The 26,748-nt window shown below is 49.5% G+C and overlaps 1 protein-coding gene across 4 annotated transcripts in view; it reads left to right on the top strand.

The window, feature by feature from the left end:
* TNS3 (tensin 3) overlaps positions 1 to 26,748 on the top strand; it is a 221,616-nt gene that overhangs the window by 97,869 nt on the left and 96,999 nt on the right. For all 4 annotated transcript variants that reach the window (XM_040259791.1, XM_040259792.1, XM_040259789.1 and 1 more), the window contains 9 exons: positions 3,430 to 3,482; positions 5,401 to 5,572; positions 7,934 to 7,984; positions 9,499 to 9,621; positions 13,018 to 13,082; positions 15,990 to 16,073; positions 25,182 to 25,294; positions 25,389 to 25,449; positions 26,197 to 26,272. In XM_040259791.1, the coding sequence (XP_040115725.1) occupies positions 5,423 to 5,572; positions 7,934 to 7,984; positions 9,499 to 9,621; positions 13,018 to 13,082; positions 15,990 to 16,073; positions 25,182 to 25,294; positions 25,389 to 25,449; positions 26,197 to 26,272 (723 nt within the window). In that variant the 5' untranslated portion in view covers positions 3,430 to 3,482; positions 5,401 to 5,422. The remainder of the gene's footprint in view (positions 1 to 3,429; positions 3,483 to 5,400; positions 5,573 to 7,933; positions 7,985 to 9,498; positions 9,622 to 13,017; positions 13,083 to 15,989; positions 16,074 to 25,181; positions 25,295 to 25,388; positions 25,450 to 26,196; positions 26,273 to 26,748) is intronic.

Genomic DNA, 26,748 nt, shown 5'->3' on the forward strand with positions numbered 1-26,748 from the left:
TTGTACCATCTAGCTATGCATTCATCTATTGTACCATCTAGCTATGCATTCATCATCTAACACATCTGTCATGTGAGGGGCAGTGGCGTTCCGGACTTGCTGTGGGTGAGGGCTGGCTCGGACCCTCTGTGTAGCTGCGAGGCTTTGAGGCTGCTGCAGGAATTGTGGGTACTGCCCCTCCAGGCCCACCCTCCCTGCCCTCCTGGGACTTGAGGCCCAGAAGCTGCTCAGCTTGGTGGCTTCTGGAACAGGAGGTATCTCTTGCTCATGTGCTGAATTGGGGAATTACAGAGCAAAACTAAGTCAGTTCTCTTGGACCTTGAAGCCACACCACGGCAGAGTATGGGATTATGGGGCTTTTGGAGAAGGCTTTGTAGCCCCCTTGAAACTCAGCGCCTGTGTGTCAGGAATGATGAGGGAATTCCGCACAGTGTTCAGGAATGACCCTCACAGGCTAAGCAGTGAGGCGGGGTCGACCTGGGGGCGGGCAGCTTGGCCTGGTCATGTCAGTGCTTGGACATCCGCAGGTGGGTCTGGGCCGCAGGACCCCCATGGCTTCCCCTCCCTTCAGAGTGTTGTCTGCTCTCCTGCTTTGCTTTGTCACATAGGTTTGCACAATCTGCTTACCAGGGTTTGCAGCTTCTTAGTGAAAGTGCAGAGATGTTTGCAAATATCAGAAGACATAATCAGTCCCTTGTGCTGGTTGATTGGGAGCAGTGGTCTCCAGACAGGTTTATGTACTCACCCCCAGGGCTGGGACCTCCGTACGTTTAATTGTAATGGAGTGTGAATGCACTACATTATGTTCATTTATGCATAAATTATGTACATGTCCCACATTGTGGAGATATTGTGTGCCTTCCTTATACACACTCACAGTATAAAGCAAAATGGAAAGCGCATGAACTGAAGGAACAGTAGACGGTGCTATGTGCCCTCGACTGGGACAGTGGTTCTCAGACATGGGGATGTTTGGAGTCAGGTTAGCTTAAAACCAGCTCTTCTGGAATCCTGATGATCTGCCAAGACTAGTAGCTGAGTCCTAAGGGAGATGAAGCCCTTGGGAGGAAGGACAGGCTGGATGGCCCTGTGCACAGTGTTCGGGGCCTGTGACCTGGCCATGGAGAGGGTGGGGTCACTTTTAGGCCCCTGCAGCTGTCATGCAGTAACTCTAGGTAGGCCAAGAATGTTCCAGTTCCCAGGTACTCAGTGTCCACCCTCAGAGGCTCCCTCACTGTCTTCCCTCCAAGAGTGTCAGAGTTCTGTCACTGGTGGGAAGACCTGAATGCCACCCCAGGAGCTGGCACCTCGTCTGAGCTGACCCTGGGGTTGGCACTTTCTCCAGTATACAGAAGTAAACTGTGTTCTCAGTAGAAAAGGAAAAAAAAAATGCACGTAGAGGAAAAAATAAGAAAAAATACGTAGTGAGACATTCCAGAAACACGCTGCTGCCCAGGTAGCCTGCACACTGATAGACCAGGTGTGTGTGTGTAGGTGTGACTGTGTGTGTGAGTCACGCACCCTGTGCCAGGGAGCGGCCACGTGACTGTTAGTGCTATTGCTGTCACACATCACGGCGTCTCTCCAGGCCCACAAGTGTGTCACCATCTATGAGCCCCACGGTTTATCTAATGTCACTAAGTCGCAGGGTTGAGCTCTTAGGCTGTATAGTTTTCGCTGTTACACACATAATGCAGCGAGCACTCTGGTCCATAGAGACTTATGGACTTTCCCAGTAATTTCCTGAGTCATTCCTCACATTGCTGTCACATGTTTCAGACCTTTTAAGGGCTTTTTATATTTATGGACAAGCTGTTTTCTAAAATGATGAATTAGTTTACATTTCATTTACATTTTAGAAATACTTTAAAAATACATATTTTTAGATTTTAATCTTTACTTTCTAATGGACCTCCCCACCTCAAATCTCATTGTTTGGAGTCCATATGGCCTGAGCCATCAGAAGTCTGGGGTGCTGGGAAGATGGGCAGGACCGGTGTGGAGCCCAAAACAGTGCAGACATGGGGTGTGAGGTCTGTCGCCCACTGGGAGGTGGTCTCGGAGGCTGGGACATTGGAACAGTGGAGGGCAAGTTCTGGTAGCTGGCACCCATGGGGACCATCTCAGTTGGTCCCCAGACGCCTCTGCGAGAGGAGGAGATGAACCAGAGGCACGTGTCCTGGCTAGGGAAGACCAGCCTCTGCGTGTGGATGCCCAGAGCTCACTCTCACATCTGAGCATGGAGGAGAGTGCCTTCCAGGTCCTGCTTTTGTCTGGGGCCCAGGTCACGACCTCTGCAGTTTGGGGTTGGCTTGGCCACAGGTTGTGTAATTTCAGGAGGTCATCTCTCATCGATCCCTGAAATAAACTTGGTATTCACTCTTCATCCCTTTGCTTCACACTGGGGGAGCCACTGTGAGCCAGGTGCCCAGGTGGAACACCAGGCAAGGGGGGGTGTCAGATCCTGTCTGAGAAGGGTTCCCCAGGGCCAGGGTGGGCGGGAGCAGAGGAGGGTGCCGGGGCTCTGTCCACCTTGGCCAGCTCTAGCCTGCTGCATGGTTACCCCTGTGTCACCTACTCAGAGCATGTCCTGGGCTGGTCCACGGAGCCGTATCCATGAGACGCAGCAGGCAGGGAGGAGCTCACAGAAGGCAGCAGAGAGGGGAGCCTCTTGAGAAGAAGGTGTTCGGGGGAGCTGAGACGGGGACATCGGGGTTCTCCTCCCTCTGCCGTTTTCCACGAGACCTTACACCTCTCTGCGCCTTGGTTTCCCCACTTCTCAAATGGGGAGGTAATTTCTCTCACAAAGTTATTGGATTCATCTCCTGAAATAGTGGATATAGGCGAGCCTGAGGGCTACAGTCCGTAGGATCACAAAGAGGTGGACACGACTGAAGCGACTTCAATTCGCACGCACGCCTTGGAGTTTAACACACACACTCACACACATACACAAGGGTTGTGTAGACTGGAAAGTAATTATAACCTGAAGTTTTTTTCTCTGTCGGATAAGCTTTTCAAAAATAGGGTGGTAAAAACGGAGAATTCTCTGAAAATCAGTAACTGGTTCTTTTGACCAGATATAACTATAATGATGTAAGAGTGGCCAGTGTTGATTGAGGGCTTCCTGTATACTGGGACAGATGGGCCATGACCAAGGACTGCTTACCTTGCCCTGACCAGGGGTCATGGCAACCCGCCCTGCTGTTGATTAGTGGAATTGTGTCACTTGGGATTTGAGGTCTTAGGGCTGAGATGTCCTGATAAGCTGGCGACCCTCCCAGGTGATAAGATGAGCCAATAGTGAGGGGTCTGACGGCATTTATGGTCATGTGAAACAACTGCCATCCTTTCTTCCCACTGGGGTTTGCAATGTGTGGGCTGGCAGCACAGGAGATTTGAGAATGACCCTTGTCTTGTCATTTGCAGGCTCCAGGGGCATCATCAACACCTGCTTCTCTGTGCTGTGACAAACCGTTCAGGTGAGTGTCCGTTACGGAAGCCACTTCTGTGCCTTTGGCCTTGGGTCAGCTCTCGCAGAGGAAGCCCGGGCATGATGTTATTATATTCTGTAGTAATCTTAATGTCTTTTTCAATTTTAAATAGAAATGCTCAAAGCTGATAAATATCATATGTGTATCTCTTTCTGGAATGTAATGTCCCAGCATTAGAAATCCTGGTTGTGGAAACGTCCAATCAGTAATTACGTTGCTGTGATTTAACTGTGAAATGTAGCCTTGGGGAGAGTTCTAGAATTGACTTCAGCACATGAAAAGCTCATTATTTTTTAATAGGTCACTGTTGCTCAGTCTACTCTGCGACTCCATGGACTATAGCCTATCAGGCTCCTTTGTCCATGAAATTCTTCAGCAAGAATCCTGGAGTGGGTTGCTGTGCCCTTCTTTAGGGGATCTTTCCGACCCAGGGAGCAAACCTGAGTCTCCTGCATTGCAGGCAGATTCTTTACTGTCTGAGCCACCAGGGAAGTTCCAGTGTCAAAAGATGTGATTTGATATTTTAAAGTAAACTCTTTCTTTTACATTCCTGTCTGGTGCATAAGGTAGAGAAAAATATCTTGGTGATTGTTTGTATTTGAATAAACCAATTTAAAAAAATAGATTCATGATACTGGATATTTGAAGATATTATTTCTTTTGGGCATCATAATTGCATTGTAGATAGTTCTAAATGTATCTTTGTCTTTTAGAAATGAATGCAAAAATACTTATAGAAATGACATATAATGTCTTAGGTTTTTTCAGGGCAATCACAGTGAGGAAAGGGGTAACAGGGAGTATGGATGGAAAAAGCTTGGCTGTGTGTCCATTTTGAAATTGGATGATGAATACTCAGAAGTGTGTTTAAACTATTTAGTATACTTTTGAATTTTTTTCAGAATTAGGAGAGAGACTCATGTAATAGGAGTAGTACACAAACAACAGCTACGAGCCCTTAAAGCTGGTGGTGGGGGATTTGATAGATTAAAACCACCGTCCCGTGACTGTCCTGCACTGCTCCATGGATTCACCAGTCTTTGGGGTTGACCCCATCACCTCTCACCTGGATTTTTTCACCTTCTATTCCTGATAGCACCTGCACCTAGAAGGCTCTTCCTGGGAGGGGCTCTGGTGCCTATGGTCTCCATTGCACAGTCCTAGTGATGAGGAAGCAGAGCCTGGATACTGCTTGCTGGAAGCATTATCCTGGGCTCACCAGGCTGCAGGCTCTCCCCACCCAGTGGCCCTCACTAAGTCCTCGCCTCTGCTGGCTTCATTGCATGGCATTTTTATCCTCTTCCAGACCCCATCCTCCTGATACCTGCCCTCTAGGTTAACCCAGGTGCAGTCTCAGCAGAGCCGGCACACAGCTCTTCTCATAGACGCCAGCCCTTGCCTCCCAGCTGCTGGAATTCCCTCGCAGCTCCTCCTCTCTGCAGCACAGGCCAGCCTCCTCCCTGGGCAGTGGGCCTCCACATCTCCCCGAGGATGGGACCTGCAGATGTGACTAGACACTTGTTGTCTCCCAGCCTTGGCCTCTTGCTCTGCCATTCATCTGCCTAATGGGCTTCTTCCCTGCTGCCTACACCTGACTTGACTCTCAGAGTAAGGAATGCCCCTCCTTCCAAGATCTGGGCTCTCTGAATTCATGCCCAGCCATGGAGGCCCTCTCTCTGCTGGCTTTCCATCAGGCCTGCCGTGTACCAGGAGCCTCAGTGTGTTCCCTGGTTGTAGCTAGCAGTGCCCCAGTCATAACCGTTAAGGAAGTTTTAGCTTTGTGCCCTCCTGTGATGAGAATCAGTAAATTCCCAGAAGCCTGTCATCAGGTCCGGGTGTGAACAGTGAGCGAACGTCCCTCCTGGTGCTTGGCCCCTTTCCTGACAGCTGCCCGTGTGTCTCCCAGGCCTGCAGGGCTGAGCCCCGCCATGGAGGACGGCCGCGAACTGGATCTCACCTACATCACCGAGCGCATCATCGCCGTGTCCTTCCCCGCGGGCTGCTCCGAGGAGTCTTACCTGCACAGTCTGCAGGAGGTGACGCGCATGCTACGCTCCAAGCATGGGGACAACTACTTGGTGAGTGGGGACCCTGGGCATGAGGGAGGCGGGGGGCACCGAGGGTGGGGACCGTGAGGTGGGGGGCATCGAGCGTGAGGATGGCCAGGGGTGCGGCGGGGTGGGGGGCTGAGGGACTTGGGGCCGCTGAGTTTGCTGAAACTCGGGGAGCAAAGGTCCCCATGTGTGGGGACTGAGGAGCCTGCGGGTGGGAATACAGGCCGGTTCCTCTGCGGTTGGCTTGGCCGGCGGTGGTGCGGGGAGGGGGCCGCCCCAGGGAGGCTGTCCTGCCACATCGCCCGCTGTGCAGTGGGGCATCTGGGCTCCTCGTGAAAGCGCCCCCCCCGCCCCCAGCTCGTGGCCCACGTGCACCCTGAGGGCTGCCAGCTTCCTTCCCTGCTGCTGGGGTTAGCACCCCTGCCTCTGAAGTGAAGCCGGGACTGGAGGTGGGCATCCAGAACTATCTTCCACCCCAGTTCCCTTTCAAACAGATATGAGGTTGTTGAACAGAGCACACGTCTGAGGAAGGTGCTGTGCTGTGCTTAGTCAGTCGTGTCTGACTGTTTGTGACCCCATGGACTGTAGCCCCCAGGTTCCTCTGCCCATGAGCATTCTCTAGGCAAGGATACTGGAGTGGGTTGCCATGCCCTTCTCCAAGGGATCTTCCCAACCCAGGAATCAAATTGGGGTCTCCTGTATTGCAGGCATATTCTTTACCAACTGAGCTACCTGGGAAGTCCACTGTAAGTTTCTGGCCCATATAGGGATCGAACCCGTGACCTTAGCGTTATTAGCACCACACTCTAATCAACTGAGCTAACCGGCCATTTGAGGAGGATGAAGAGGACCAGTCTTCCTGAATGTCCTCTTTCTCCACCTACCCTTTCTTGTTCCTGAGGCCCCAGTCCGGCAGGTGGCTCTGTGGCTCCGTCTTCCACTACTTGAGTTAGATGACAGCTCCTCTCCTTTCTCCAGACCTGCTGCTAGAAGGCCTCTTTATCTCCATAAGGCAGCTAATCTTTACCCTAAACTGACAAGGCAGTTATTGTCATCCTTATCGGTCTCCTCAGATGTCTAAACGGCTGGGCGGGTGGCCCTGGAGGCAGAGAGAGGGAGGTGACCGCCCAGTGTCTTGCAGCCCCTGCCCAGCCTGTGGCTTTCCCACTGTCCTCTGCGTGGCCTGGTGACAGGCGGGGAAGGTGGGGTCCAGCCCATGAGATCGTCCCACCCCGTCCTTGATCATAGCTGCAGGAATGGTCTCCTCCTCCTGACACCCAGCCCAGGGGATGGGATGCCTCCTCCCTCCTCCCCAACTTGCTGCTTACCCAGGGTGAGGGCCTGGGACCTGAGGCCTGGGGGCAGGGGGCAGGGGGCGGGGGGCTGGCGGCTGGGGCACTTCCCCTCATAGTGGTGGTGCCTTGTCAGAGCCTGAGTCCACCTTGCAAAATGGTGAGGCTGTGGGTCCTCACCTCATTCGAGGATAAGGACCTTTTTGAAAAGTCGGAGGAAAGATGTATTTGTTTTCCATGGAGCCTGAGTTGACAACCCTGGGCTGGACGCACTTCTTGCCCACTGTATATCTGAACTGTGTGCTCTGACAAGCCCATGTGGAGGCCAATCACCCCCTGCTCCCCAACAACCCCCTGGTCAGGCCACAGACTTCGGCTCTCTGAGGCAGGTTTTAATGGAGCCCATGGTCCAGGGTGTAGCTTGTTCTGGGGTAAAGGAGCCGTGGACCCCATCCCTGGAGCCCCTTCCTCTCAGGTCTCTATATCCTCCATCTCTGAAGAGAGAAGTATGTGGAGCGCCTTCTGCTCCAATGCTGTCCTTAGTTTTTCCTTTGCTTGAGGTGTGATCAGGTTCCACAAACATCTCTGCTTCTTTGTGAGCGCAGCCTGGGGCTCTGGGCTGGCTGGGGCTTCCTGAGACCAGGCCCCCTGCAGGCCCAGGGCCCTCCATCCCGGACCTTGTTCCCCTGAAGAACCAAGGCCAGTCCCATAGGATGTGTATGCTCTCTTCAAAAGTGTTAGTTGCTCAGTCATGTCTGACTCTGTAAGACCCCGTGGACTGTAGCCCACCAGGCTCCTCTGTCCATGGGATTCTCCAGGCAAGAATACTGGAGTGGATTGCCATGCCCTTTTCCAGGGAGTCTTCCTGATCCAGGGATCCAACCTATGTCTTCTGCATTATAGGCAGCTCCTTTACCATCTGAGCCACCAAGAGGTGACTGTCCTTATTATCTGTTTTGTCCATATCTATACATTTCAGTCTTTTTCATAATCTGCCGAATCTCTTGAAGGCAAAGAGCCTGTGAGAATGCAGTTGTTCCCTTTGGTCTGAGGACAATGATTAGTCTAATAGCTTCTTATTTCCCCTTTGTAGGTGTTAAACCTCTCGGAAAAGAGATATGACCTTACGAAGCTTAACCCAAAGGTAGGACCTTAGCCCTTTGTATAGTCTGAGTTTTGTTAAGTGTCTGTGATGCTTATCCTGCTTGTGCAAAAAGGTTATGTAGTAAGCCTCTGTGGAATAGGACTTAATGAGGGCTATTAGGAACTGTTCATATCCATGGCTTATTTTTTTCCTTAAAATTTTTTAGTTTGAAGTAGTTGCAATGTCACAGGAAACTTCAAAAATAATACAGGGCAATCCCACACACCCCTGACCCAGCTGTCCCCAGTAGTACTGTCTTGCACGACTTGTAGTAAAATACTAATGGCAGGAAGTTGACGTTGGTACCACCCACAGACTGGATGCAACTTCCACTGGGTTTACATGTGGTGGGTGGGTGTGTGTGTTTCTCTGCCGTCTCATTCTATGTAGATTTACGTCACCACTACCACAATCAAATCCTGACATTTTTACCTCAAAGATCTTTCTGCCCTGTCTGTACAGCACACTCTCCCCTTCTATACGTTATTCTTCTTAATAACAAAGATTTAGGGGGAAAATTTTATGACTGTATAAGTGTAAGTTGTGGTATATATGATATATATATATATACACATACTATATTTCATATGTTGGAATATTTTGCAGCTATTAGGTTAAGAGAATAGTATGGTAAATTGCCTGTTTTATTGCTCGTTAACAAGGGCAGAATATAGAATTTATAGAATATAGTATTTCAGCTACATAGAAAAAGAATAAGGGATTCATCAGAATGTTACAGTGATCACTCTGCGTGGCAGAAGGGGTGTGTGCCTTTGCCTGCTTCCAGCATTTTTCTGAATTTTTCCATCAATACACAATTTCTATTGCTTTTACAATAAGACAGAGCTCTGCCTACCCCCCCTTCTTAAAAAAGGAAAGGAAAGCAAAAATAACAGCCCTGCGTGGCCCACAGGCTTAGAGGTGGGGATGTGTGTCAAGTGGCTCAGAGTTTGTGTTTTGGGGCGCAGACTTTCTTTGTTCCCGAATTGTAACCCAGGTTTGCAGGCCTCCTCCCTCCCTCCTGGGCACATTCCTTTCTTTTGAGGAGTGTCACGTGTGATAGGCATCTCCCTCCCCATAGTTATCTGCCCCTTGTGTGGGGGAATGGCTCACCGCATTTTCCCAAACTGAGATTTGAGTCTGAAGAGAGGAATTTTGGCAGCAGCTCATGCCAAGAACTCCTGTTTCAGATCTTGCCAGGCCTGGGCCTCTCCCCATGAGCCATGCACCATTAGCAGCTCCTGAAAGCCCTTTCTAGAATTGTCATTCCAGCTGCACAAAAGCAGATAAGACCGGGGAGTAGATGTCTCATGGGGAAAATATAATCCTTCATATTTTTCTTTTCAGTAAAGGAGCCACAGTTCCCACTAAGTTTTAGAAAAGGAACACACAATGTTGTTCTATATTATAAAATGAAATATTTTGCTAAATTAAAAAAAAAAAAAAAGGTCTTGAGATGGCTTCATAGGGCTCCTTGAAGATGGACACCAGAAAGCCCCCTTTCTTTCCCGTAGATTCTGGACGTGGGCTGGCCGGAGCTGCACGCGCCACCCCTGGATAAGGTGTGCACCATCTGCAAGGCGCAGGAGGCCTGGCTGAACAGCGACCCCCAACACGTTGTTGTTATTCACTGCAGGGTGAGCACCCGCTTGGGGCCCAGGGGGGACTGCCTCTTCACCCTGATTGCCTGCTTCTTTAGGGTTTTGTGATTAGCTTTTCATATGTATCCTAAGGGGAGGGAAATAGTCATCCAGCCTCCTGGAGTCTGGCTTCAGAATGTATAGGATTGAGGTTCCTAAATGCACAGTTGTACATGGTGAAGCTAAGGTGGGGGCCCCGGGAGGTAATCCTTTCATTTTCATACGTTTTTTTGCTTTTCACGGAAAACTCCTGTTTAAAAAGCAAAGGGTACTATTAAGGCATACGACATTGGACTCTGTGCCACCTGAGTGATGCCAGTTGATTGGCATGAGACTGTGGGCAGGATGCTACTATAGGAGTCATATGGTCCTTTCCGAGCAGGCCAGCCTGGTGGGGTGGACGTGACATGTCCATGCTTGTAGGGTGGCTATGGGGATGTAGGTGCCTTGTCCTGGCTTTGTGACCTGCTAGGCACCCTTTTCCAGCCTCCTGGAACTGCCTCTCCTCTTACTTCTCTGGTTTCTCAACTGCCGTGGCTTGTTTGTAGCCTCTTCCTGCACTACTCTGGATTCCTCAAATATGATGCATTTTCCCAGACACCTTGAGCTCATGCAGCATGTTGGAGGAATGCTCTGAGAGGGTTAGGGGTTGAGGGGTGGGGCTCCGTCCCAGAAGAAGGGATCTGCCCCCTGCTCTTACTTTACACCATCAGGACATCTCGAAGATTCCACCTTGAAATGTTTCTTCCTTCAGACTTTTCATACTCAAAAGCTGCACAAAAGCCCTTTGCATTATGGACCTTAGTGTAAAAGAACCTTCCTTTTGAGTTATCAGACTTTCCAGGTGAGTTTCCTGCAAGGGTCCTGAATGAGGAGGGCAGACAGCAGCTGATGGTGTTCAGAGCTCCCACACTCAGTAAATTCGATGGTCACTCGGCTGCGAGGAAAAGTCTCTGGGTGCACACACGGCGTTTGCTGCTCTCTGCTTCTGTTGCTTACTCTCACGTCAGATTCGATTACATTCTCCCACAAACAGCCAGGGAGCCTCACTAGGTCTCTTACTAAATTAAGTTAACCAGGGCTTTTATTCAAGGATTATGTTATATTAAGGTGCTTCTCTCTATATTTGTATTTTGGTGCAAGCTTAAAGAAAGAGACTCTTTTTTTTTTTTTTCTTTAAACAATTCTTGTCAATTAAAACGAGCTCTGTATATATTTTTTTACTGTGTATGGCCTATTGATTTTTACATGTTAGGATACTGCTGATGGGCCGCTTTTGCCCAAGATCCCTTCACAGGCCTGTGAAGCAGTGGTCTTTAAACCACCCAGAGCACTGCAGTGCCCAGCGCTGGGGAGAAATGCCCACCTGAGGCACCCAGACCTGCTGCCAGCTATGTCTCCCAGGGATTCTGTCTCCTAGACCTTGATGTACCCCCTTCACCATCATTCCATTTCAACAGTTCACTTTTTAAATGAACTGAATTATAAAACTATTTACAATATCTGGGCCACAACTGATGAACTTACCATGTAGAGTCCCCTAAAACATCCTTTTCCTAAACTATGCTTGCCTTTTGAGACAAGTCTTGGTAGTGGGATTAACCGGGAACATGTTGAAACTTCTTGGAAACCATTTGCTCATCTCTTGCTCTATTCTGGTGGCCTGTTAACCCTTCTGGAGAGAGAAGCCCTCTTAATTTGAATTTATAAAGGTTAACTTCAAGGGAAATTCACCGTGGTTGCTGGGGGTTTGAGATTGCTGACTTCCCCCAAACCTGCCAGCCCTGCAGAATGGGCCCTTCCTGCCCACGAGTGCTGGGAATGGCATCCTGGCCTGGGGAGGGCAGGCGAGGACCAGACTGTACGACTCTCTTTTCCCGCTGGATGCAAATGGTGGTCTCTGTGTGTGCTTGTCCTCATCCTAATTTTCAGCAGAAATAGCCTGTGATTCTCCTGGATGGTCGCACCCCCTCCACGTGGTTTAGTCTTGAGTTGTTGGTGGAGGATACTCACTGGGCCTTGTGTCATCAGTGATTTCTCTTAAGAACAGATAAAAGCTGTTCAGGTCCTAAAGAATGTTTCCTGTGCTTAAAGACGTCCTGTCCATAATGAGCAGCATTAGAGACGGTGGCAGTGAAGTCCTCCATGTGCCTGACTTGGCAGAGGTGTTGTTCCCTGCTGGTGAATTTATATAAGAAACATACTTGTAACTGTGCAGTTATAACTGCAGGTGCCAGGGTTCAGGACTGATGGTGCGTCTGCACTGAGTTTCTGAGGCACGTACTCAATGTTCACGAGACAGAGAGGAAAACCCTCCTAGGGGATAGTCACACGCCAGGATTTTGACCTGAATTTCTTTCTCGTTCCTTTTTAAGACGAGACAAAGGATCTGCATATTGGTGACGCAGCCATTGTGGCCCATGTGATTCTAGATCACCAGTTGCTGACTCTTCTTGAGGGAACCCGAACAGGGCTTTCCAGGCTTTGGGGCCCTATGGATTGCTCCACCGGCACTGCATGTGGAAGTCGCCCCAGAGGCACCGAAACTAACATGTCCCAGTCACGTTTATTTGTGGACACTGACATTTGAACTTGATATGATTTTTCTGTGTCATTGAAATACTGTTCTTCTGATTTTTCTTCAACGGTTTAGAAACGTTAAGACAGCTCTTAACTCCAAGGGGCACAGCCGGTGGGCAGAAGTGGCTGGTGGGCTGTGGTTTGCTGATCACTGTCCTGGGCCATGACAGTGTGTTTCAGAAGGTGGCAGTCCACGGTTCTGGTTGAGGTGGCTCATCACAGAGCTGTGGTGCTTCCAGAACCTTCTGTTGGTGATGTTGGTCTGAGGTCCTGCTGGGCTGCCTTGTCTGGGCAGTGTGTGTCTGTGGTTGTGGGCTGAGTGATGCATTTTCCATAAAGCTGCCTCAGAGGGGTGCCCCCTGTGGCAGTGCAGGGCTGGTGCCCATGATGCTGTGAGGTGGCAGCACCCTGAGATTGGCTGTCCTACTCCTCTGGACTTCTCTGGGCTCTGTGTGCAGCCCTCAAAGCCCTCAGCTTATAAGTGGGGCATTTGGGTCTCTCACCTGAGTGATTTAAGTCACACCAATGGCTTCCACCCAACAGTTTTTTTCTGGCCTCACTGGGAGATGAGGAACTGACTGGCCACCTCTGTGCAGACCTGGCCTCGGGCGCGTCCTCAGACGGCCTGGTTAGCACCTGCTCCTGCTGTTAGTACCCCACGCGTGTGTTCTCTGCTGAGCTGGGTGCTGCCGTCCCTCAGAACAGGGACCAGAGGAGGGTAATGCTGGCTTCTCTGTCAAAGCAGGCTCTTTGCCATCCTGTGAAGGAAGCAGTGCTTTCCCGTTCTAATGACCTCTCTTCCCTCTTCTGCAGGGTGGAAAGGGACGCATCGGCGTGGTCATATCATCTTACATGCACTTCACCAATGTCTCGGCCAGGTAGGAGGGAAGTGTCCTTGCTGCCATGGGCGTTGGGATGCTCTGAGGCTGGGTGGGCAGGAGGCGGACCCCTCGGAGCTGACTTGGAGACCAAGGCTCATGTCCCTGGTGCCTAGAAACCTAGCTGCAGCTGAGGGTGTAAGCTCGTGAGAAAGACACTTTCCTCAGTGAGCAGCTATGTGTGATTCACACTGAAAGCTTCAGGGAGGCATCACCGATAAAGCAAGTGCACTGTCAATCTGTGACAAGGCTGATGGGGACAGACATTAGTATTAGGAAAACCAAAGCAGTGCTTCTCACTGGACACCTCACATTCTGCACATATCCATGGCGATGGCCACGGCTGCCGTGGTGTACATGCACTGGGCCTCTGGGAAGTACTTTGCATATTTCCTTTTTCTTGCTCAATCCTCCCAAGTAATCCAGGAGGGAGTAGTCATCACTCCCATTTTACAGATGAGGAAACTGAGACTTGGTGGACTTAAGACTGCTCGGGATCTCAATGAGCAGGAAGCCAGATCTGGTCCGGTTCCCGGGAGGTGCATGGGCATGGGGTTGCTGCGCGCAGGAGGTGGGTCCCGTCCACTGGGGATGACAGGCACTGTGAGGCCCGTGAGTGAGGCCCCCACTGCGTGCCAGGCCTCCTGGTGCTGGGTACACTGGTAGACCAAGAGGCACCCCGAGCACACGTCTCCACTCACAGAGGTCCAGTTCAGAAATGCCGTTCTTTCTGGGTGTTGCATCTGCGTTGGCCCTCTCTGTTCAATGGCCACTTTGTGAAGTATGAACTACTCCGTTCTGAGGAAATATAAGCCTATTCATGTGAGCCGATAAACCCTTTCCTTTCTAGCATTAAGGAATGAAATTTGACTTTCCAAATGTTTTCTGTGGAAACAAATTGGAGAGCTCATGCCTGCCAGGCAGGAAACCCAACCCTCCAGTGAAAGTCAGATCCTTTCTTGGTGATAATAAGCACTTGTGTGTGTGTGTGCCAGACAAATTGAGATTCCCGCTCACGTCACATCCCTCTGGTCAGAGAGCAGATTTCATTCACCTGGCGGGCTCTGGACAGAGGCCACCTCGCATTTGTGCCCACAACAGCACAGCTCTGTCTAGAACCAGAGTTTCATGTGCCATGGACGGTCCTGGCATTTTTGGAAAGCATGGAGGCTGGGCTTTTTTTCACTATAAGCTTATCACTGATACTCTCTCTAAATGCCCCACTTTTTTCTGAATAACTGAAGTGTGTCTCAGCTGCACGTGTTAGGCAGTTCACATGAAAGGCTCTAAACTCCGGGGTCTTCACCTGGGAAGCAGGGCTGATGGCCGTTCCTCACAGGGTTTTTTTTGACAGTTCTGTGTGCTGTTGCAGGAAAGACACTCGCAGCATCAGTGCCGGTATGGGCTGATGTTAATCCTGCTGGTACCAGTAGATAAGATAGTATTAAGTGCTCTTCGCCAAAGTGAAGTGACACTGCCAAGATTTTTGTAACACGATTTTCTGAATTGACACTTCCCTAATTGGCGGCTGCATGGTTTGCTACTTGGTGAATAGAATATTATGTATTTAAGCATTTACCAGTATTGCCTATCCAGGTTGTTTGCAATTTTTCCTTAGAATTTCAGTTGCTTCTTTCTAATGATTTTGTACACTGAAGTATGCCCTGATAACAGAGTCTCATAATTACATCTTTGATCATTTCTACTATTTTTATTTTCCCCTTAGATAGTATTCCCACAAGTAGTGTAATCATAGGGACTACTAAAGGCCTTTGTCACACAGTGTGTCCAGATCAAAAAAGATGCTTCCAAGTCGCAAAGTGAAGGAAGAAAAACATTCTGGTACCAGCACGAGGAAGATAAGAGTTCATAAAGATAGAGTCAGTGCTAACATTATGAACACTGGTACTGATATTAACAAGCTTCCCTGGTGGTTCAGATGGTAAAGGATCTGCCTGTAAGGCAGGAGACCCAGGTTCACGCTCTAGGGTAGGAAGAGCTCCTGGAGAAGGGAATGGCTACCCAGTCCAGTATTCTTACCTGGAGAATCCCATGGACAGAGGACCCTGGTGGGCTACAGTCCATGGGTCGCAAAAAATTGAACATGACTGAGTCATTGCTGCTGCTGCTGCTGCTAAGTCGCTTCAGTCGTGTCCGACTCTGTGCGACCCCATAGACGGCAGCCCACCGGGCTCCCCCGTCCCTGGGATTTTCTAGGCAAAAGTACTGGAGTGGGGTGCTATTGCCTTCTCCGGACTGAGTCACTAAGCAGTGATATTAAGCTGAACATAAACAGTGGCCAAAATACATTGTCAGCATTTAATAAAACAAGTGAATTCCAGAAAAAAGAACACTTAAAAATGTATAGGTGAATATGTAATTATACTTTTCACTCTAAAAAACACGTGCATCTGGTATGTTGAACATGCAGTGCTTAAGTGACCCTTGTTTTTGTGCAGCCCCACCAACCGGCCCCTTATTTAGACAAAGTTGTTATTTTAAATGGTTGTTTAGGTAGTTAGGACACCAGGCCTGTGCCCACCTGTGAGCAATGGCAGATGGGTGGTTATCCTGTCAGGATAGTATCCTGTGATTATTCTGTGTTGTACACGCAGCACAGAAAGTGCCACATGCTAGGATCAGGTGCTGCTGTTTCAAACCGGGGACTTCAGGCCTGGCTTCGCCTGCAGGCCTGGCTTCCACTTGGCCTGGAACATCTTCCTGGAGGAGATGAGGCCTGAGAAGAGATGCTAAAGTGGGTGTGCCCGAAGAGGGAATGTAGCAAAATGGAGCTCTTAGTGAGTGCTAGCTACTCAGAACAACCTCAGGGCCTGTCCCTTGTTACACCCCACCTTCCACCCCTCCATGGCCATGAAGTTAAATCTCTCTCTGTCTCTGCTTCCCCAGTGCTGACCAGGCCCTTGACAGATTCGCAATGAAGAAGTTTTATGATGATAAACTTGCAGCTTTAATGCAGCCATCCCAGAAGCGGTATGTATCTGTCCCACAGCCAGAGGGAAAGGTGGAATGAGATCTTACATTTAAAAGTGTAGGGACGGAAGATACAGCCCCTCTGACCAGCCGTGATTAGGAGGCGAGGATTGTTGGTGTCCAGTGGTGAGTGACGAGCCACCCTGCGTGGGGATGCAGGGAGCCCCTCACCCTGGCTGACTCTGGTGTGGTCTCAGGGCTCCCTCCCCACAGGCTCAGCCATCAAGTCTCCTGCGCTCCCAGCTGGTGTTGATGCTGTTACTGTGTTGGAACTGGTTTCTTTCTCCTGACCAGGGGTCTGTGAACTGTGTCTGTAAGGGGCTGGATGGTGGATGTGCTGGGCTTTGCAGGCCAAGTGGTCTCTGGCATGGCCCCTGTAAACAGAGGGGCTGTGGGTGGTAGAAGCCAGTGAAAGCAGCTTATCACCAACAAAGCTGTTGACACACTCAGGTTCCTAGTCGGCCAGCTTCAGAGGCCTAGGAGTCCTTCTCCTTGATCTCCTCGGCCTATGTCCCCGTGTCTCCTGCTTGGCATGGCCCCTGGCACATGCTGCGGTGGGACCCTGGGGAGCAGACTTAGTTTGGCTTCTGGCCCCCAGGTGAATCCACGCTGTCGCCAGGCCCGGGTGGAGAAGAATCGGAGGAGGGTCAGGTGCGTGGCCTGAGAGGGGCCTCAGCCACTTGTCTTCCAGACCTACTTCCTCTGCAGATGGGGACATGGCACCAAGAACACTGTTTTTACTTCAAAGCAAATGGCAGGGCATTTGCTCAAGAATTGCCAGGGCCATTGCCAAGGTGGTTTTCCTGCCCCTCGCATCTCTTCCCGTCTGGGCCAGCGGGTTGGGTCAGTGGACTTGGGAGGACTGAAAGCTTCATTGCCATCCAGGGGGCATGGGCACAGGGGGTTTTTATCCAGAGCCGATTTGAGGTATTTCCATTTGGGAAAGGGGTTTCCAGGGTCACCAGAGGCACTGCCTGCTTTGTCCTGGCTGTTCCCCATGGCAGGTCTGTTTGTGGACCAGAATGTGTTGGTGTGAGATGGTGGGTTGGAGCCTGGCTGTGCCCTGCTCTGAGCAGAGGCCCCACAGGGCATGTGAGTTGCCTTGGAAAAACCAGCATTTCATTAGTACTACAGTTAAACAGCCCCTTGATCTATTTTGAGCCATTAAGTGTCATTTCTTGGTTGAGCAGTTTCCAGAATGGTTACATTCATGTGAGCCCCTGTGTGAGATGTGAGGGAAAACAGGGGGTGACCCACCTGAAAGCTCAGCACACACCAGGGAAGGGTATTTGTCTTACTTTCTTGTTTTTATTCTTATTACTTACTACAGCTTAAAAAAAAAATTATTATGTTTTGGAGTATAGCTAATTTGGGCTTCCCTGGTAGCTCAGCTGGTAAAGAATTGGCCTGCAATGAGGGAGACCCCGGTTTAATTCCTGGGTTGGGAAGATCCCCTAGAGGAGGTCATGGCAACCCACGCTAGTATTCTTGCCTAGAGAATCTCCACGGACAGAGAAGCCTGGTGGGCTACAGTTCATGGAGTCGCAAAGAGTCGGACACAGCTGAATGCCTAAGCACAGCACAGGATAGCTAATTTAACAATGTTATGATAACTTCAGGTGGACAGCAAAGGGACTCATCCATACGTATGCATTTGTCCATTCTCCCCCAGATTCCCCTCCCATCCAGGCTGCCACATAACACTGAGCAGAGTTCCCTGTGCTGTACCATAGTTACTTGTTGGTTATCCATTTTAAATAAACAGTGTCCCTAACTATCCCTTCCCCTATCCTCGCTACCCCTCCCCACCCCGGCAACCTGTAAGTTCATTCTCTAAGTCTGTGAATCTGTTTCTGTTTTGTAAATAAGTTCATTTGTATCAAGCCTTTTCAGATTCCACATATTAATATAAGGGATATCATGCGATGTTTCTGCTGCAGCTTTTTAATACCATTGAAAGAGTGTGGAAAAAGGGAAGCATCTTCTCACTTTAACTTGCCCATGGTTCTCCCACATGATTACCCAGCAAAAGCTGTAATATTGACATTGATGAGGGTGGCGTGGGTTAAACCTAGCATTTCGAGGCTGATCTTCCTGCTCCCTCAGAATAGGGGATCTTATCCTGACAGCACTTGCCTCAGAAGATGCTCGCCACCTCATAACGGAGCGGGTTCATGACTGAGTGAAAGAATAGGTGCGTCTGGAGGAATATTTGAGACCCGGAGGATGTGCGATGACCGCTCATGTGGGGACAGATTCAGTGATGGTGGGACCATCACTGTGGTCCCAAAGCCCGCAGAGGAGCTCTGCAGGCTATTTTAGGATTGAGCTCAAGAAACCTTTTCAAAAGCAATCTTGGGATGAGCGTGGATTAATTAGTTAGAGGACAGACTTATGGACCAGGGGGGGAGGGGGGAGGGTGAGGGGGAAATGTATGGTGAGAGTAACATGGAAACTTAAAATACCATGTGTAAAATAGATAGCCAGTGGGAACTTGCTGTATGACTTAGGGAACTCAAACAGGGGCTCTATGACAATCTAGAAGGGTGGGATCGGGAGGGAGGGGACACAGGTGCACTTATGGCTGATTCTTGTGGATGTTTGACAGAAAACAAAATTCTGTAAAACAATTATCCTTCAATTAAAAATAAATAATGGGTTTATGAGCTGGAGAGGCTGGAGCCCATTTGATGGGTGGCGGATTCTCTGTCACTTTGTGCCTCACTCCTAAAAACCACTGAGCAGTTGACCTGCAGCAGCTCGGCCAGCAGTGGCTGTTGGAGATTGCGTGCTTCCAGCAGAATTCCTCAGGCAAGAGCACTTATCTCTCCCTGCACCTTTTGCCTTGAGCAAGCCTCAGGAGCAGCTTGTGGTCACCCCCAAGTAACCTCCTGTGGGGATGATGAACCTTCTGCTTCAGAGAGGCACCCATGACTTTGGAGGCCCTTTCACTTTGACAAGTAATTAAAGAAAACCCTCCTACAGCCTTAGTTATCAACAGCATCATGGAAGTCATGACTTAAATGATGAAATTTTCTGACTTCCTTTTCTTCTCCCCTTTTCCTTTCCTTCTGTGAAGGAGTTGGGAGTGAGTCCCGTTACTTTGGGTTTGTTTAGGGGGGAGAATGACAGGTGACTGGCTTGCTCTTTGGGACAGCAAATATCTCCTGAGAGTTCGGGGAAGAAGAGACACCCCGGAAGTCCTGGGTGAGGGTCGTTCCTGTGTCCCCTGAGGTAGAGGAAGAGAAGCCAGAAGTCTGGGCATGCAGAAAGCAAGATTGGATTCCTAGGTGTTTCTCATAGCTGGAAAAGTTCCCCAACATTGCAGCATTCTTTGATACTTAAGTCCCTTGGACAGCCAGGAGATTAAACCAGTCAATCTTAAAGGAAATCAGTCCTGAATATTCATCGGAAGAATTGATGCTGAAGCTGAAGCTCCAATACTTTGGCCCCCTGATGTGAAGAGCTGACTCATTGGAAAAGACCCTGATGCTGGGAAAGATTGAGGGCAAGCAGAGAATGGGGTGACAGAGGATGAAATGGTTGATGGCATCATCGATTCAGTGGACATGAGTTTAAGCAAACTCTGGGAGATAATGGAGGACAGGGAAGCCTGGCATGCTGCAGTCCATGGGGTTGCAAAGAGTCAGACACGACTTGGGGACTGAACAACAACCTCAAAACCCCCACAGTCCTCTTTTTTCCAGGTCACACTCAGGTGGCCTAGAGCGGAGCTTCTCAGCCGCTCATCTGAGAGACTGATAAGGGTATGAAAGAGTTCTGGGACAGCAGGATGAGGCCCCCCTGAAGAAAAATTCATGAAAAATTCATTTTACTGTACAGAGGTTTTCTTTACCCCTCCCGCACCACGCACACTGATGGGTGGTGCACAGAGGGGAGATGGGCTTGATTCATGGCGCCGAGTATCCCATCGCAGACATCCAAGAGTGCCTCCCTGGACTGAGGCCACAGTTACTGTGGGATCTGGAGTTTCAGATTTGCCAATTAGGGTTGCCTGGAGGAAGGCCCCCGAGAAGGGCAAGGAGCCTGTGCTATCCTCCTTGGCCATGTCAACCTGTCTGGGTTCTGGGTGGTAGGCTGGGGTGACAGGCAAGGCCCCTGGGCTTACATCAGCTCATTTATGTGAGCCATCAGCCATGGCTAGGGGGAACAGGCAAGGGTGCTGTCTCCACGCTGTCCATACACTTTACAAAAATAAATATACAGATGACCCTTGTCACTTGTCCCTCTCTTAGGAGGTAGATAGTGACATGAGTTGGTGTCAGGTTTTCTTCAAAGGCCGTTCTGATGGCAGTCGGGCTGCTAACAAATGTTATGGTAACTTTTGCAATATCACAAAATCCAAAACTTGTACTCAGAAGTTATAGACTGTATCCCATGAACAAGTAACCAAAAATGACTTCAGTTCCACGAAGTTAGGCAATAAAGTTGCTGAAAAGTAGCACTGCTCCTGCTGCTGCTGCTGCTAAGTCACTTCAGTCGTGTCCGACTCTGGGTCACCCCAAGGACGGCAGCCCACCAGGCTCCCCCGTCCCAGGGATTCTTCAGGCAAGAACACTGGAATGGGTTGCCATTTCCTTCTCCAATGCATGAAAGTAAAAAGTGAAAGTGAAGTCGCTTAGTCGTGTCCGACTCTTAGCGACCCCGTGGACTGCTCTGACGAATAGAAAATACCCTGAAATGGATAAAATAATTTTATATTTTTTCCTTATTAAGAAAGCATGTGAAGGAAGGCGTAAGTTGCATTGTACAATATTTTTGTCTTTGATTTACCTAACTATGAATCCATATAAAGCAGATTTTTATAAAGGGCAGATGAGAGCTGTAGACCGGGAGCTTGATTGCAGTGGTTCAGTGATGAACTGGTCAGAAGGGCAGATGCCGGGATTGCCTTCCTCCCCTCTGTTTCTTACCCCATGTGAGTGTGAGCCCTGGTCTTCCAGCTCCTACTTCTCTGGTGATGTTGACACTGCTCCTCAAAGAAGCATCTTCTCACGCTCCCTCTGGCCACTGGGCGGCAGTGCTGGCCAGGCTGTGTCAGTGCAAGGGGCAGACCCTCCATGTTTGCATCCAAAAGTGAATCGGGGACTTCCCTGGGGGCGCAGTGGATGAAAATTCACGTGCCAATGCAGGGACACCGGTTTAATCCCTGGTCGGGGAAGATTCCACATGCTACGGGGCAACTGAGCCTGTGTGCCACCGTTAGAGAGCCCGTGTGCCACAACTGCTGACCCCATGCTCTAGAGCCCGTGAGCCAAAACTACTGAGCCTGTGTGTACTAAAGCCCCCGAGCCTAGAGCCTGTGCTCTGCAACAGGAGAGACCACCACACCGAGAAGCCCACGCACCACAATGAAGAATAGCCCCTGCTCACCGCCACTGAGAAAGCCCACGTGCAGCAATGAAGTTCCAGCACAAAGAAGGAAAAAGAGTGAAACTGAAACTGACCACCCCCTGCCTTCCGTGATGCCTGGTCTGTGTTTTGGTGGATCCCTGAGATGTCCAGACTGAAGGGCCACCTTGCCTGGAGTGGTCAGTGCAGACTGAGCAAACGGCCAGGTGCCCGTGGAGTAAACACAGCGGCTGGGCCACTGACAAGGCCAAGGAAGTGGGTTGCGTGGTGACCAGGGCTGCCCAGCACTGGAAGAGGGGAGACTGCTGTCCAGAGTGGGCAGGGATTCCCAACCCCAGTTCAACATTCCTTTTCATACGCTCACAACCAGGGGCCGGCGAACCCAGAAATCTGCAGTGCATGGCATTCCGGTGATTAAATGTAGGTGCACAGGTCACCTGAACATTCCCGTGTCTGCCCGCAGTGGAATCAAGGCATCTGTTGTTCAAATGGAAGATAAAACGAAAAGGCCTGTGGAGCCATCTGGTGGTCAGAGCCCTGCAGCCATGGCCTGGCTTCGTGGCCTCAGGACCCCCAGGGCTTCTATCTGGTCTCTGTGGCTTGGATGAGTGAGATTTTGTCCTCTTTTGAAAGGGAAGAGTGTTTTGCCACCAGGAAATATGTGAACACCATCAAGGGCACCTAAGTTGAAGCTAGCATTTTTTTTTTCTAAAAGGATGGCTTTTAAGTAGAGTTTTAACCTTTGTTTTTAAAATTTACTGGATATTTCCTTTTGTTCAGTTTGCTTTGTATGCAAATTCAACTTCATGAGATAATGGACTGCATCTGAGTTGCTGGTATAAATTAGATATTTTAAAAATTTTAGATGTACTTGACTAATGACATTGTGTAAATTTAAGGTGTATGACATGTTTTTTTAAAATTTATTTTGAAATTTGTTTTTAATCAGAGGGTAATTGCTTTACAATATTGTGTTGGTTTCTGCCATATATCAACATGAATCAGCCATAGGTATGCACGTGTCTCTTCCCTCTTGAACCTCCCTCCCGCCTCCTACCCCATCCCATCCCTCTAAGGAGCTCAGCCTGGTAGTCTGTGACAACCTATTCATTTTATTTTTTGACTGCCTGGAATCTTTATTGCTTTGTGCAAGCTTTCTCTGGTTGCGGCAAGTGGGAACTACTCTGTTGCTTCAGTAGTTGTGGCACACAGGCTTAGTTGCTCTGTGGCAGGTGGACTCTTCTGGGACCAGGGATCGAACCCATGTCCTCTGCATTGGCAGGTGGATTCTTAACCACTGCACCACCAGGGAAGTCCTAAGTTGTATGACATGTTAGTTTGATGCATTCATATATTGTAGTATGATAGCTATTGTAGCCATAATTAGCACCTATGTCATATTACAGAATTATAATTTATTTTTAGTGGTTAAAACAATTAAGTTCTATCTCTTAGCAAGTTGGATAATTATAATATACAAAATATAAATATATTATACATATATACATTATACATATTATACATAATATATAAATATATTTTATATAAACATAATATACAAATATATCAAATATATTTGATAAATATAAATATATTTGATAAATATAATATACAGTGTCTATATTTACTATGCTCATGCTGGTGTTTATATATATATAAATATATACAAGTATATTATACAAATATATTTATCAAATATAATATGTTTGATAAATATAGTGTACAGTGTCTGTATTTACTGTGCTCATGCTGGTGTTCTGTCGCTTCAGTCGTGTCCAACTCTTTTGTGACCCCATGGACTGTGGCCCACTAGACTCCTCTGTCCATAGGATTCTCCAAGCAAGAACACTGGAGTGAGTTGCCACAGCCTCCTCCAGGGAACCCGCATCTCTTGCGTCTCCTGCATTGCAGGCGGATTCTTTATGGCTAAGCACTGGGGAAGCCCATACTTGCCATACTGTGCATTATATTTCTAAGGCATATTTACTGCTCATTGTAAGCTTGTACCCTTCAAAAATTCTGTTCTGTCCCCAAAGCCCAACCCCTGGTAACCACCATTTTACTCTGTTTTTTGTATGTATGGCTTTTTAAGATTCCATAGATGAGTGCTGTTATACCACCGGGAGGTATTACCTCACAACTGTTAGAAAAGGCAGTGGTCAAAAGCCAAGAACAAACAAGTGTTTACGAGAATGTGGAGAAAAGGGAACCTTTGCGCATTGTTGGTGAGAATGTGGACTGGTGCAGCCACTGTTGAAAAGAACGTGGAGGTTGCTCAAAAAATCAAAAATAGAGCTGCCATGTGATTCAGCAGTTCCACTTCCAGGTATATTTCTGAAGGGAATGAAGAGAGGCTCTCCAAGAGATCTCTTTACTCCCATGCTTCTTATTCACAATAGCCAAGATGTGGAAACAATTTAGGTTGTTTCCTCAATGGGTGAATGAATAAAGAGTATGTGGTAAAAATGTATGATGGAGTGTTACTCAGCCACAAAATATAATGAAATCCTGCCATCTGCAACAACGTGGATGGACCTTGAGGTCATTATTCTCAGTGATATAAGTCAGAGAAACCAGAATGTGTTTAACCTAAGCAGGCCAAGCCTGAGTAGCATTCGGTCCTAGGGTGTTTATGTGGGGGATGTCCCTGCTTTGTGGGGAGTGGACTAGAGTGAGCTGGCTGGAGGGTATGGAGGAAATTGTGCTGGCCACACAGCCCGGTGATTCAGTGATTGCTTCCTTCCTGCGTCTGCTTGGCTCTGCGTTGGCATTAGAGATGTACAGAGATGTTGGATGTCATGGGGTTTGCGTTTGCTTAGGAATCATGCACAATGGATAGAGAGAGGGGCTGAGGCCGGGCAGCATCTGCGAGGGTGGCAGGTCTGTGTCCTCTTGGGTAGGTGTGCCCTACCACCTTGTGCCTTGGAAGAAGCCAGTGAGGAAGCACCTCTCAGGTAGAATCTTCTCCCTAGACTGTCAAGCACCCACGCAGGGTGCGGACGTCAGCATGGCATACAAGGCTGTGTGTGATATTGAGAGAGAAGACAGGACTCCCAGCTCCCCGCACACGTGCTCATCCTGCCACTGAGATGGGTGGTGAGGAGGAAGGGCAGAGAGGAGATGGAAGACAGGAGGGCGGGGTGGCTCAGGCGGCGGCGGGCCTCTCAGTGAGACGGGGCATCCACAGGCTTCCTGTGGGCTCGCCGTGTGGACTCCAGCCTTCTGTAGGTTTCCTGGTGTGAGCAGAGAGCGCGGTGGGTGGGACTAAGAGTTAGACTGAGGGACCTTGATGTGTATTTTAGTTCAGAGAGCATGCTCACGTGACTGCAGGCCTCTTGCTTTCCCACTCTGGGTGGGAGGCTGTGACAGTCCCGTGGCCTAGCCCTGCCCAGCTCTGGGTTCCGTGGACAGAGGTATTGTCACCTGCACTTGGGGTGCAGAGCAGGAGGTGCCATGTGTGGGGGCTCACGCCCAGGAGGCACCCTTGCTTGTGCTTCCAGATCACTGGCCACATCAGTGTAGGAGGCCCAGAAACTCTCGGTGAGGTTGTGGGCTTAGCCGTGCTCTGCAGGGCATGGGCCAAACCCTGGCTTGCAGACACCCCTCCTTGCTGTGAGCAGTTAGGATGGACCCTCTCCCGAAACTCCCAAAAAAGCAGGTGCGTTTCCTCCTTTTCCTCCTACCCCACCTGTGCTCCGAGCTGTCGGGGGAGCTCTAAGCTGCTGCCTTTTGCAGGTATGTGCAGTTTCTCAGTGGGCTCCTGTCAGGAACGGTGAAGATGAATGCCTCACCCCTGTTCCTGCATTTCGTCATACTGCACGGAACCCCCAACTTTGACTCGGGTGGAGGTGAGTGTCTCCCGCAGGGTGGGGTCTGGAGATGTGCCGCCCGGCACTGGCCCCCAGTTCCGCGTGTTTATAGCTGACTCTGCCTGTGTTTCAGTGTGCCGGCCCTTTCTCAAGCTCTACCAGGCCATGCAGCCCGTGTACACGTCGGGGATCTAGTAAGTGCGGCTGGTCTCCTGGGACCGCGGGAGAGCCAGGGAAGGGCCTGCTCCAGCCTGCTTCTCCCTTGGGAGGTGTGGGAGGCATGATGTTCTGGGGACCCCAGAGGAGGGGACAGAAGGGGAGCCATGGGCGGATGCCCCATCACCCAGGGACACAGGGACCCAGGGGCAGGAGAGGGTCCTGCACTGTGTGGAAGTAATCATGTCGGAGCCTGCGACAGGGCCATGGTGTTTTGCCTTTCTCTCCCCTTGGCAGTTTAGATAAAGGGCAGGCAGATGTTTCCAGAATATGTACTAATTCTAGACTTATTTGATTTGCTTTTTTGGGAGTTTAGCATTTTATACACATTAATGGAAAATGAACTCAAAACGAACTGTTATCGTATGTCTGGACTCCTGTTGGACCCTGGCATCGGTGACACTTAGGCCATGTCACCCTCTGCTAACCACAGAGGCTGTGCCGGCAGAACCCCAGTACTCCACGCTGTGTGCCCTGCCGTGCCTGGGCCTGGGGTGGGGCTGCGACCACTGGCACTGACATTGCCCTCAGGACCCTGCCTGGCCCCATTGCTTTTTTATACCTTTTAGACTCATTTTCATAGGAGAGAGTCTAAGGAATTGAGATGCCTGGGCCAAGCAGGATATTTTGTCTGATTTCAATTGTAGGGTTCCTTTTCTCAGAAGGTATTCTTTCCATTAAGTCATGAAGTTGTATCATGATGTGCCTTCTTCTTTATTCCAAAGCAATGTTGGCCCAGAAAACCAAAGCAGGATCTACATCGCCATCGAGCCGGCCCAGCTCCTGAAAGGGGACATCATGGTGAGTGTCATGGCCTTGCCCCTGCTCTCCCAGGAATCACTGGAAAGGGAAACACAAGCTCACCTTAAAGCAGTAGCATCAGACCCCGCCCCCCGAAAACCTGTAAGAAGAATGGAAAGTGCCCTTTACCTTAAGGAAATCAGTTGATTTTCTGAATAAACCTGTTTTAATAAAAGGAACAGAACAAATTGTTAGAGCTATTTGCTATGTGCACCCTTGAAATTAAAGTCCTAACTCAACCACTGCTCTTCCCAGGATTCCAGTTCCCCGAGCATAATGTGCAATCTTAAAATGACTAGGCCTTCCAGGGGCAGGTGCAGACATAAAATATTCATTGTTAGTGTCTAAGTGGGAGATAGAGCTAGCATCTTGCAGCTTGGCTTATGAGTGAAACAGTGATTTCTCCAGGTAGTTTTGATTCTTGGGTCTGCTGCTTCTTAGGGGAGACTAGCTTTTCCACCTTCGCCTTTTATCTA

This window comes from Oryx dammah, unplaced genomic scaffold, assembly GCF_014754425.2.
Source record: "Oryx dammah isolate SB20612 unplaced genomic scaffold, SCBI_Odam_1.1 HiC_scaffold_18, whole genome shotgun sequence".
Taxonomy (NCBI): domain Eukaryota; kingdom Metazoa; phylum Chordata; class Mammalia; order Artiodactyla; family Bovidae; genus Oryx; species Oryx dammah.